This window comes from Cheilinus undulatus, linkage group 2, assembly GCF_018320785.1.
Source record: "Cheilinus undulatus linkage group 2, ASM1832078v1, whole genome shotgun sequence".
In the NCBI taxonomy this organism is placed as follows: Eukaryota; Metazoa; Chordata; class Actinopteri; order Labriformes; family Labridae; genus Cheilinus; species Cheilinus undulatus.
The window spans coordinates 44,316,903-44,330,271 of NC_054866.1; the positions used below are offsets into that span (position 1 = coordinate 44,316,903).

The window sequence follows — 13,369 nt, forward strand, 5'->3', positions numbered from 1 at the left end:
AGAAGCAACATGCCTCGCAAACATTTGGTTACTTAAACTCAAAGTTGCTAGACTACACGAATGTAAATGTCTAAAGAGAGGTGCTTTATGATAAAAAGAGGTTTTTCAGTTTATCATATGAAATCACTGAGCTTTATTTTGTGGTGTATGCCAACAGCAGCAGACAGAGGCTCAGGTACAGAAAGACCTTGCTTTATATTCAGCAGGTTAAACAGACTGACTTTCATATCCTGGGTCATTGTTGGGTACATTCTGAGTGATACCTTGTTCCCTACTCTTTAATGAGTTGTTCTGACTTTCTGTCAGCTTTGTTGCCACTCTCTAGAGCAGAGGTTCGCAGTTTACAGCCAAGGGGTCACATACAGCCCCCGTCATCACTGCTTATGGTCCACAAGTCTTTTTCAAATATCAGTAAACTGAAAATATGAATATGAAAAATCTGCCATGAAGCATATAGATATGAATTTACAGTTCCACACCATGCACAAAGACCAAATGCATTATAAGATAAAACCGTTGCTATAAAAACTCTATAATTACTGGTATACTGTATGTCCTGTTCTTTGTCAGATTTAAGTAGACATAACTGACTCAGTTGCTTTCTCTAAATCCTCTCCCCTTCTTAAAGAAATTGGAAATAAAATATTTATAAGTAAAATCTAATTCCGTTACCACATTAATACTCTGTTCATTTGCTTGAAAAGTAGCTTAAATTGTTTTTAAATCCATGTTAAGCCCATTAGATAAAGCATAACTGTTTGCATTTGAATTTAAAGATTGAAAAAACGTAAACATCTGTATTATACATCTGTTCCCTTGTTTAATAGTAAGACTTAGTTTCATATAGTGTTATAGCTGTCTGATTGAAAATGTCCTACAATTTGTAACACATTTTCTCTCTAGTAGTGAGAACAAAATACATTTAGCCCTCTTGCTATCCAATCTCTAGAGCTAAAGCAACTTAAGTTTTGTACTGACAAAAGTTTGTGTCCTGTTGCAAACAGTTTGCAGTGCAAACAGACTCAGGATCATAATCTGGTTTTAATGCCATGTATGCGGACACGTACAAGGCGCTTGGCTCGTGTTTTGGAGCAAAAACAATCAATATAGAAGTAGAATTAGGAAGTAGCTGCAGTTGTGCAGATATGTGCATTATTAAGCTTTGGTGAAATTATCAAAAACACTTCAAACACTGGAGTAGCTACTACATAATGAATGAGTATCTTAAAGCTAACAGTTAACCTTCAATATAACTGTCATAGTTGCTGGTTACTCAGTATGATGCTCCACTTTACATTCAAGGACACAAAATCGACATTGAAGGCTTGCTGCTGTGGATCCACCTGTCTACAAATGCTTCATTTATTAACATCATCCTTCCTTCTACTTTCATTACTAGAACAGTTAATTTGAATCTAAGAGCAATACTACTTTACTGCTAATATTATTAATAATAGTTCTTCCTATCTAATTATCCTCCTAGCTGCTATTGATTGCAATTTCCCGTTTTCTATCAGTCATGGTTGTTATGGCTCATTCTTCACAATTTACCATCATTATTGATGCTACAGCCATATCCTACAAAATGGAAGATACGTTTAAGGCCACAACTGCCATAAATATGTCTTCTATTTGTTGTTTTGTTGTCTCTCTTGCCCCTCTATCTGCATCCCTCTGTTCTCTCTCGCTCCCACCCTCTTACCCCCCATCTGGCCCTCTCTAACCACAGAGTGGCTTGGCAGAGGGTTGTCAACACGAGTCTGGTTCTGCTCGAGATTCCTGCGTGTTCAAGGGAAGGTTTTTCTACCCACTGAAAAAGGCTAAATAGTGCTAGCACTATGCCCATGGTAATTAGCACTAGCCTTTAATATAAGCGCTGGAATTATTATAATAAGCATGTATTGATTCAGTATTGAATATTAACTGGCATTTAGGTTATTATCTAAGAACTTTACAAAATTGTGAATACCCTACCTAACAGTCATTATCTATTGAGAAATAATTATGAATTTACTGAGGAGATTAACACCATATGCATGCTAAATAGTAGGTAATTAGCCCTAACTTCTCATTAATTCTCCAATTAACAAGCAGTTAATTCTACATTTCTTCCCTGGTTAACAAGTAGCTACTTACCCATTTGTTACATATAACAACTATGACAGTTTTTGTGTGCCTTATTGCAACTTTTATGTATACTATAAGATTCTATACATTGTGAGGTGTAAAGCAGAACATTTTAGCTGAGTGTGCATTAATCTGTAATTACTTTAAAAAATATGCACTACATACACACTTCCACCAGACAGCAGAGACATTAACTCTTCCTCTTTTCAAATCTAGACTCAAAACCCACCTGTTCAGAAAAGTATGTTTACTGTAATTACATTGATCCATTTTATACTTTATTAAGCTTTTATCTGTTGTTGTATTTTAATTGTTTTATCTCTAGAAAGTGTCCTTGAGTGCTTAGAAGGGCGCTTATAAATAAAATGTATTATCATTATTATCATTTTACTGACAAATAACATCAGATTTCTTTTGTGTTACCTAAAATTCAAACCCTCATAATACTTATTTAAGGGCAAAGACGACCGATTAGTCCAAGGTGCACCCCATGTGTGCAGGTGGCCTGGGTTCAGGTCTGGCCTGTGGCTACTTTCCAGCACGTTTCTCCCTCATTCTTTTTTCCCTGTTTTCGACTCTATCCACTGTCCTACTTTATAAATAGAGGCATAGAAAAACAACAGATGTGGTATTTGACACAGGCTGTGCGTATTACTGCATACCGCATTTAAACCAATGATACAACAGGAGATTTTTTCTTTTAAAGATTTATTTTTGGGCTTTTTGTGCCTCTATTCCATGGAGGAGAGTGGATAGAGTTGGACAGGGGAGAGAGAGTGGGGAGAGACATGCAGTAAAGGGCCTAGGGTGGATCTGAACCCAGGCCGACAATGTACATGGGTAGCGCCTTAGACCACTAGGCTATCTATTCGCCCCAACAGGAGACTTTGAACACATAACAGATTACTTGAGTTGCAGAAATAACAGTATATTACTAGTTACAATGAAAAAGTAATCACAGTACTTCAATGGGTTATTTTGTTGCATTTTAAACCCAACACTGTAAATAAAACACATTATATCTAAAGCATGAATGAAATGTCAGGTAACTTTGGAGTTGGATAAAGTCCAGGTCATGCTGGGGATGGGAATGATATTAATGACACAGGCAAAAGGGAGTGGAAACTGTTTTTGTGGCATGAGGTTTTGGTCTTGATGTACTACAGCCTGCACACCTTAGGGCCCTAAAGGTGTACAGGTGGAGAGAGGTACAGGTCATGGAAAACCTTACAAAGTTAAAATTGTATAGGTGTTTTTTCTTTTACTTTTCTGCTTGGACTTTGTAACAGAGATTTAGTATAGCAGATTGGTGTAAATGCACAAACATTTCATTTAAATTGGATTCCTACAGTACCATTTATGGCCATTTTGTGCTTAATAAACTTGAATCATAATAATGCATACTAAAGCATAACTAAGCAGACTCTTGTGTTTACAGTGGTAAATAAAGCTCCTATAATCAGTGTCCTCTCCTAGTTAGTAAACCTTTAGTCTTTGCATGAATGTTTCTGCCTCTTTTATGTTAAAAATCCTTAACAAACTTGTTTTCAGAGACTGATATTTACCATGTACCCGATGACATCAGATTCATTGTCTTTGGCCTTCACTGGGTCCCAGCTAAAAGTCACGTTGTTGCCCTCTTGAATCCACATGAGGTTGGACGGAGGCTGAGCGGGAGCTGAGGACAGAAGAGAAAAACTCTTGAGTGTGAATTCAAACAGACTTCTAAGCAGAGTTTCAACCAACTGGGTCAATTACTACACTTTTCCGCGGGGATTTGGAGCCAACTTAACAGGTAGCCTCTATTCCATAAATAGCATTACATGATTAGTGTCAGTGCTGCACTCACGGGCTTTCCTGGTCCTGGCTGTGACAGCAGCAGTAGCAGGACCCTGGCCGATGCTGTTGAATCCTTTTACTGTGATGTGATACATACTGTCGCCCTCCAGTCCTGTCAGGAGCATGGATGTTTCATTCTTCAAAGTTCTCTGTTTCTTTGCAGACTCTTCTTGCTCTGTATCTTTCCAGTAGCTGACCTGTTCACAAAAATAAAAACTTAAAATAACACCTCAAATCATGCAGAGAGGTAATCTGAAGAAATCAGCTCATAAGTACTTCATATCCTCTTGGTTTTCCTGGGCCTGGATTGGGCGGTTTCCAAGTGATCCGAATTTCTGATGATGAAATGCTGTGAGCCTTCACATCAGACGGTGGTTCTCTTGGCTCTGTGAATTTAATGTCAAAATAGAGATGTTTCTAATCACTGAAAACTACTCCCTCTGTCCCTCTAAAATCCATTCAACCACAAACATTGACTCACCGCCCTCAGCAGAGTGGATGACGACGACTTTGCTGAACGGCCCGTCTCCCTTGTTGTTGTACACGCCAACTTTAACTTCAAACGGGGTGAGGGGAGGGAAAGTCTCGTCTCTGTATTTGTACGTTGTTGAATCTGCTGAAGTCACCATCTTCTCCTTCCAGCCTCTGGACCCGTTGGCACGAAATGCAACAATATATCCAAAGCCCTCGCCGTTTTGGAACTCTTCAGACACAGGCTGAAATAAGGGAAAGAGAAATGATCATCTAAGGCTGGCTTTACACTAGATGATTATGTGCCTGATTCATGGCCCCCCACTCCATCAATTAAGGGGCACGGCCTGACTTAATTCTCATCTCAAACAATGACTTATTTGTCCAAATAATCCTCAGGTGTGTTGTGTCAGCATAACCTTCCACAGACATATTGAGTAGGCAGCCTAAGGGAACAGTCAGCTATGGCTGTTCAAAAGCATACAACCCTGGTTCACTATAAATAAACAGGGGGGTCCTCCCTTGGGAAATTTTTAGCATCCTACACAAAATGTCCTGCAATTCAAACGATATTCAAGCAACATTTTGAGGAAGAATTTCAATCATGAAAAAAGACAACACAAAATACTGAATTAATCTTAACAAAAATACAAGTACTTCATCCATGACGCTCACATTGTTTGTCAGGGTGGCTGTCATGATGAGACAACTGTGATAGACATGACTTCTTTATCATTACCATGGAAATGTTGGATGTTACGTGAAAGGCATAAAGAAAACCATGTTTTGTGCTGCTGATGTGTAATAAAACACAATTACTCTGCCATCTGCAAGTTCAACACTTCCAAGGCCCCCTCCCCAACTTGACATTTTCAGGTCAAGCTGAGTGGGACAAGGCCAGCTGCTTAGCAGCCCTACCTCCGTGGCTTATTTGTTGTTTGGAAATGAGGACTCTGTTAATCAAAAATGGTATTTCATAAGATTTATTTAATAATAAACCATTGTTCTGGTTTCCAATGTGAGCAAGTCCAAAACAAACCAGAGAGCAAACTTTTTTGTTTTTACAGCTTTTCTGCTTCAGTGTTAGAAATCAGCAATGAAACCATTGTTAGGAAATACTAATCCGAATACCTATGCAAATAGGACGTAAAACATACAGAAGAAGCAAGCTGCAGCATGTTAGTAAAATTGTTTTATTCTGCATCAAGTACCTATTAAGCTTAGAAACTGTAGCCTGCCATAATTAAGTGATTAGTCACCTTTGGCTACCAGCTGACTCTTACGGATCATTTATGATTATTTTACTGCTTTTGATTTATCAGAGCTTCCCTGATCCTGAACTGTAAATATAACACATATTTGATATTCATGATTCCAGCTGGGTTTGCCTGCAACTAAATATCCTCGACTGTCAATGATAATGAGCATGCTGGGAAGTGTAACCAAATGAATGATGTGCATTTTAAAAGCTCACAAACATGGAAGCAACCAATAACACAACTGCGCTCCAAGCTGGGTGAAATATGGAAAAGAAGTCCAGCGTGTGGAAGTATGGTGACAACACGAGTGCTACGCTATGAAAATTGTCCTCCATATTCGTTTTCCTTCTTTCATCACATTTGATCAGGACAGTTTCTGTGAGGTCTCATATCTGTAGAATAACGGCTGTGCAACAACAAAGCAGATGTGCTGAGTCATGGTCTGACTTAATCGACTAGCATGTCATTCAGAGCATTATATTGATGTATATATTGTAATCTATGTTTTAAAAATTGGTGGAGGATTTTAAAACTGTCTGGTTTGTAGCCAGCCTAAGGATGTCTTTCACTGAGATTAAATGTAAACCTGGTTGAACAGCACTTTGAAGGTGTCTTATTTCCATATTTTTTATCTTTGAAGAGCTTCTTCAGCAAGCAAGGCTACTACTGAACGATACATGACTTTTCCTCTATGTTAATTCCAGCCTTCAGTTCACCCCCGTCACTGTAGCTGTCTGCCAGTGTTAATAAAGATGCAGTCAGTCTTCGGTAATGGAAACAAATTATATCTGGCTCAGTTGTTCCCATTATGTAGCAGTTTATCTTTCCATGTGTGACAGCAGGATTTTTGGGACTCAGGATCTGTGTGCTGGCCTCTGAGCGAATCGGCGGTTTTCCTGAAGTGGTGAAACTGGGAGCTGTCTTCTGCAGCTGCTCTGTGTTTAATCAAATCAAATAGCGATTTATTAAGTGGACTAGAATTTAATTAAAATATGAGCTGCAGGGATTGAATCTTTGGCTGTATTTAATAAATGACAAACACCTGTACACCTGTTCCTGGCTACAAAAGCGGCTCCTGCTGTAAAGTGTTGATTTGCATAGGCTTCAAAGTAATATTGTCCCCCAAAGGCATCCTCCAAATTAGCAATCTCGTCTGCAGAGAGTCTGTGGCTAGATGGAGATGTAGTTCACATTTCATTCAACAAGCACCAATCACAATGACTGCATAATTACAGGGATGATCAGCGGAAATAAATTAGCTTTCATCAAAGTTATCATCGAAGCTGGCGATACTTTTAAAGAGATGCAAAGGAGTGAGAGTCTTTAAAAAACAGCATGAACAAATTATCTGGTTAAGTTCAGAAAGACTTGCTGGTTTGGGAATGGAGATAGTGACAGAAAAGTGTGGACACAGTGAGTGGGCTGATCCACCTGAGGAGAATCTTTTGGATGAAATTGCAGGCCCTGCTGGGCTCAGTGATGGTGACTGTGGGGGCATCACTAATGGTCCTCCCAACGGCTCCCCGTGAAAAAAGCTCTCTCTCTCTCTCACCGTCGACTCTAATGAGACGGCTGAATGAAGCTGCAGAGACTGTTTAGTCATTCATCCTGCTTAATAACCCTGCCCACCATGGCCGTCCAGACTCTGACAACTCTCCACAGATGATTGGAGAGGCAGAACTGCCATGCGCTCACATGCTTCGACTGCCAAAAAGGGCCGACATTCCTGCTCCGTCTACTTTAATATCCATCTCCATTGATCACTGACAAAGTCCTGATTTATTTCCAAAAGCATTTAGCAGGAGCAGGAAGAAATAGGGCAGAGCTTAAAGCGACTTAAAATGCCAAGCAGCAAAGGGAGGACGCTGCACTAAGTGGAGTGTCTCGGTATCGGCCTGCTGTAGTCCAAAAACTGACAGAATTATCAATGTGTGACCAATTATTGTACCCTGCAACCAAGAAAGGGGAGACACTATTTTTGAGGTAGTACTCTAATTTAAGATGTTGTACACTCTGCAGTTCAGATGTGGGATGATCTAACAGCAAAAGACTTCTGAGCAGAAACAAGAGAACTCAGTAACATCAGAATTAATTCAAGGCTGACACTTGTTGGAGAACAAAAAAAGCTGTAGGCCTGGGCAATAGCCTGAATATACTATCACAGTATTTCTTTTGCCTTTCGGGGACCAGTATTATATAAAGAATCCATTCTACCCCTGCTTCTTTGAATGATCATGGATTTAAAACAGGCAAATCATCAGTTGAAACACACCTTTAAACAGATGTCTAAGCTGTTGTAATACGAGTCGCTGCAGTGCTGGGCTAAAGATGAAACATTCTAAGCTCATATAAAAGCCTCAGACAGGCCAATGGAGACACTCTTCAAAGCAAACACTCGCTTCACGTTGCTGTTATCACAGTTATTTACCTTAATTACACAAATCCAAACAGGTGATGTTTGACTTATTATATTGCTGCTTTTTTGTGTCAGAGTGAAATTGCTGATGACTCAGACTGAGCTGCTGTCTGTCATACATCAGTTTGTTATGCTAACAGCTGCATTGTTTTACCTTGTGTGCTTAATACAGCACAACACAAAATTTTAACCCTGTGATGACGTGTTGCAAAAATCCATACAATGGCCCACCACTAACGTAGATATACAGTTTCATCCAAAGAATCTCCAGAGGTTCTGGGTAAGAAATGACAGTACAAAAATTACAGCTAGGTACAAACAAGGTGACAACGTTACTGAATATTGTGTTTAAAGTCCCTGTAAAGTGAGATCCAAACTTTAATTTGAGCAGGGCAAACTATAGGAGCCCATGACATCACCAGACTTTATATTGAATGCCCCCCCAAAATGCAAATCTGGCTAAACAAAGGTTAAATAAATAAAAATAAAAATAGAAAACAATGATATAAAATCATTGAGCAGTTCATCTCAATACAGTCTGGTGTAAGCTGATGTCACTGCCTTCACTGTAGGTTCATTGAAAGCTGTGTTTTTGTTCATTGTGAGGTAAATTTCCCAAATCTATCAGCCACGGTGGCCTGTGGGTCATTAAAATATCATAACTGAAAGATCTGAGCCAGAAAACAGTAAATTTACTATCCACAACTTCTGTGTCTCTGCTCTGGCACAGAGCTATGCAGCTGAGCTCTGATCAGAAACTTTTCTTTTTTTTAATTTTTGAAGATCATATTTCTTGTGAGTGGGTGTGGCTTCAGCTCGTTCAACAGAAATACCCACACCACCTGAGAGTGGGTTTTACTGCCTCATTTTCATGACTCTGAAACTTAATTTTATAAACTTAGAGATGTTTTTCATGACTGAAATTTGACGGTGGTTCATAACACAGTGGCTCATCATAGAATGAACCTAAAATACAGATTTTTTTTTTTTTTCACTTCAAAGGGACTTTAAGATTGGCCTAGTAATATCACTATAAGGCTAAGATAAATAAAATGTCAAGTCCCTCTATTAAAAAGAAATGTTAGTTTTGGTTGGAAATTCACATAAATACAATCATTTGGAGGTGAGATTTGTTACTTTTCCAAGCAATATGAATTAAATCAACCAGTTCTGTTAACAACATAAGAAATACATATACAGCCAATAAAACAATATTTCTTTTAATAATAGAAATGTTTATACTAGTGGTATCAATTAGGGCACAGATTTTTTAGAGGTATTGATACAGGTATAATTTTCCTGTTTCTACCTGTGACCTAGTTTTAGCACATGTTGAAAAGCCTGTTTATCATGTGTTTATGTCTCTGAAGCACCAGGAGAGGATGTGTGCAACTTTAAAGTATACCATTATTGTCCTGCCAACACAGGGTAGTGCAGTTATTTATAAGGAGGTCGTCACTGTGTTATACTAGCTACTCTAATGACACTCTTGAGTTATAAATAGGAAATGGTGTAGTAGCAAACACCACCCCATCTGGAATGGACATTATCCCCCATAATGTGCCACCCAGGGGCACTTCTCCTCATGTGAAGGTTATCCTCCCAGTGGCAGTTGGCCTCCCATACTTAATAACTACAAGAATAACTGTCAGTCGCTTCCACATCTGCTCACTGTTCCCCTGTTAATATATCCTTCAACTGATCTCAATTGCAAATTCTCTGCTTTGCTCATAGTAATGCTGTACATGTGCTGCCCCGAACCTGGCAGGGAGCCAAGCTGTCCACTTGGAAACAGTTCATACTAATTTCCTCTTTACTCGGTGTGTGAGATTTATTACCTTTTGTACAATCATTGTCAAGATTGAGATTGCTAACAGATAGTCGTAAACACCCCTGGATTTATTGGGAACGACTCTGAGATTCAAGGTTAATCATCATCGCGCCTCTCTGGTGGGACCAAATTAAAAATTCACAACATCTTAATCACTGGTCCGGCTGATGCAGCTCGGTGTAAAACACGGCCCAGCTGGCCTTCTTTCAGCTCGGTCAGCACATTCTGAAATTGTGACCAAGTTGTGCCCTCAAACTCCGAGACCCCGGGTGGTTAAACAAATTTCCAGCACATTTAAAGCGGGGCCCTTTTTAAAATGCAATGTGCTCTGTGTCAGTGATGAAGCAGGAGATTTTGCCCTGCTTGTAATGAAAAGCTGCACATGAAAAACACTCTGACACAACCTCTTTAAGACTGAGAAAGTGATGAGAAAATGAAAGCACACCATCCTAGGCTGGAAATAGAAGTCTGCATTTAAAGGCAATCTTTAAATCTGCCAAAAGTCATTATTTCAAGTCAATTTAAGGTTTGTCGAAGAAAAATGATCAACATATTGTTGCTGTTGTATCCTCTTGAATGCTAATGCTTGTTTTGTATTCTCTGCTGCTGCCACGAATTTATTTCCCTTGGGACCAATACAGTTAAATCTTTATCTGCTTCGTCTTTACAATAACCACTTCAACCTCTGATCTAGTGGAACAGCATCCTGCACTGCTACACTGAAGCAATTTCCCGTTTGGTTTGTTCCTCTGATGGAACAGTTGAAGCTTTTCTCCCAGGCTCAAACCCTCCAATGTAGAGTCACGATCCAGTGAAATAGAAAACAGCTCAAGATGTGTCCAAAAAAAACCAAAAAAAAAACAAAGAAGAAACATCACTTTACCTTAATGATGGGCGCTTACCCAAACCCCCTCACAACTCACAGCGACTCTTTCTCTCCTGGTAGAGATAACAGTGAGCTCTACAACCTCCACCTTTGTGTTATCCCACTGGATCTAATGTGAATCTCTCTTTTTGTCTTCTTCTATCTAAAGGGTCACTGTCTCCCAGTTCAGTGCATCCATACCTGGGTTATTTCACCTCTGTCTCTATAGTTCTGGTGACCATTTGTCTTCTGTAAAGACCACTTCATGAGTGGGAAAACAGAAGAAAATAACTGAGTTTTTGCTCACTTTCTTAGCTGGATCCTGGTTGTGCTTTTTTGACTTTAGAAAAATCATTAAGCAGCACTTTAAGACCAATGAAATGCTGACTAAAGCCAAATTTAATCACTGCATGAAGAAACTACTTTAAGCTTTAAGCTGTGTTTAGAAATCTACTGATTTTAAATTGTGTATGCACTTAACTACTGAATTTACTTTTTATGTACAAAGTAAATTAATCTGCAATGTTATTTTTGCTCTTAAGTAATATTCCAATTATCTGAGATACTAAATTTTGGGTTTTCATAAGCTGTAAGCTATAATAAGCTGTAAGCTATAATCCTAAAAATTGTGTAATGACTCTATATAATACACAAGTTTCACTTTTTGAATTGAATTACTAAAAATAATCAACTTTTTGATGATATTCTAATTTATTGCAATACACTTGTATATTGATGAAATAAACACATTCCTCATCTTCTCAACTGGATTTGTTCAACAAAACAATTTCTGTTGTCTTGATGTGACATTGGAGCACATGGAGTGATGCCTGTAAGTAAGTTTGGGTGGTCATCTGGAGCCAAATGATTTATACCTGACATGCATCTTAATCAAATCACATGGCTCACTCTCCTAATTCAGTGGTCTGCTTAAGCTGCAAGATTTTCAGTCTCTTTCTCTGCTCTTCTATTGCCTGCTCTGTCCTCAATCTGCACTGCGCTCTTGCTTTCAACCCTCCTCCACCCCAGCATCCACCTATAGTTCCTAACAGGGGTGCTTAAGATGTTTTCTCATCACTCCTCAGTTCTGCATGTAAAATAAATCTGTGAGGAGTGAGGAAGTTGGGCCTGATGCCAAAAATGTTATGAGATGACTGACTGAAACCATGACATTTTTTTTTACATTTAGTTATTACTAATTTCTACTGTACTGACCTTAAACACACTCTAACCTAACTGTTTTCCCTCTCATTTGGTCTGCTTATTAACTTCTATTCTGCAGATTTCAACATGGATTTCAACATTGGATAAATATTCTTTACCAACGGGATTTGCTACAAAGTCTGGGGACACTTTCCATTCCTGATCTGAGCAGATAAAAAAAGAAAATGGTCCTGTAGCAATATAAAGCCAACTCCCAGCACAGAGTCTTTTTTTTCTTCAAAATGACAAATGAAGGTACTGAATTATGGTTTCATTTGATGCATAATGCTGAAATGTTTTGAGCTTATTTTCCCCTGCAAGAACTGATGTTACGTCACAGTATCTGTGAGTCTCAATTGCAGTATTAACTAGAAAAGCACTCAGAGAGTACAGACCTCCACCATTAGCCCTTATCCCTTCTCCCAATAGTGAAGAATCCTTTAAAAACATTCCTGGATTCAGACGGTGATCCGGATGACTCCCAAAATCGAATTTGCCGATTACTCCCTCCCTGATGGGGTGGAGACACAGTGAGGCAAAGCACTGGCTTCGCTACATGTGGACTGTCATGGCGGAAGCACCCATGGTCTCACCGGACGACTGTAAGTCATGGCAGAGGGTGAACAATCCTCTATTCCTCCCAGCATTTTGAGTATTGTCGCTACAATTCGCTGTCTTTCTCTGTGTTACACTCTGACTTGTCTCCTTGACCGGGCGTGTGTCTTACAAAGTCTATGCACTCCACAACTTTGAATAAGTTACTCATGTCCGCCAGCTCTTGGTGTAACAGTGAAGACCTATCTCCCAATAGTATATAATAGTACAGAATCCTTAAAAAAATTCCTCGATCCAGACGGTGATCCAGATCAGTCCCAGAATCGAATCAGTTCTTCCTTATGCCATTTGTGACATTTCCTGAAAATTTCATGAAAACCCGTCAATGACTTTTTTGAGTTATGTTGCTAACAAACTAACAAACTAACAAACCCACCCGATTACATAACCTCCTTGGCAGAGGTAATGAGCTGAAACGTTACTGATTCTTGCATTTTGGATATACAGAACCACATTTTTAAGTGTCCTGGTTCCTTCATCCCTATTGCTGAGACCACAGTGTCCTGTAATGTCAGGGGGCAGGCTGTGAGCTGGAGTGGCTGTCTTGTGTCACTTGTACCCAGCAGGGCAACTAAAATCTTCACCTGCTTAAAGTGCGCTTTAACTATATAATATCTTACTTGTCCTAAAGGGATACTTCAACATTTTGGCAAATTCGTCCATTGCCATAATTCCTATAGTCTTAGTCATAGGTTTGTTACCTTTAGTTGTTGGTGCAAGCTGTTTTTAGATCGGCCGCTGCC

At 39.2% G+C, this 13,369-nt stretch overlaps 1 protein-coding gene across 5 annotated transcripts in view; it reads right to left on the reverse strand.

Moving 5' to 3' along the window:
• cntn5 (contactin 5) overlaps nucleotides 1–13,369 on the reverse strand; it is a 244,915-nt gene that overhangs the window by 1,737 nt on the left and 229,809 nt on the right. For all 5 annotated transcript variants that reach the window (XM_041805310.1, XM_041805301.1, XM_041805293.1 and 2 more), the window contains 4 exons: nucleotides 4,448–4,682; nucleotides 4,243–4,352; nucleotides 3,977–4,163; nucleotides 3,693–3,805 (listed from right to left, as the gene is read on the reverse strand). In XM_041805310.1, the coding sequence (XP_041661244.1) occupies nucleotides 3,693–3,805; nucleotides 3,977–4,163; nucleotides 4,243–4,352; nucleotides 4,448–4,682 (645 nt within the window). The remainder of the gene's footprint in view (nucleotides 1–3,692; nucleotides 3,806–3,976; nucleotides 4,164–4,242; nucleotides 4,353–4,447; nucleotides 4,683–13,369) is intronic.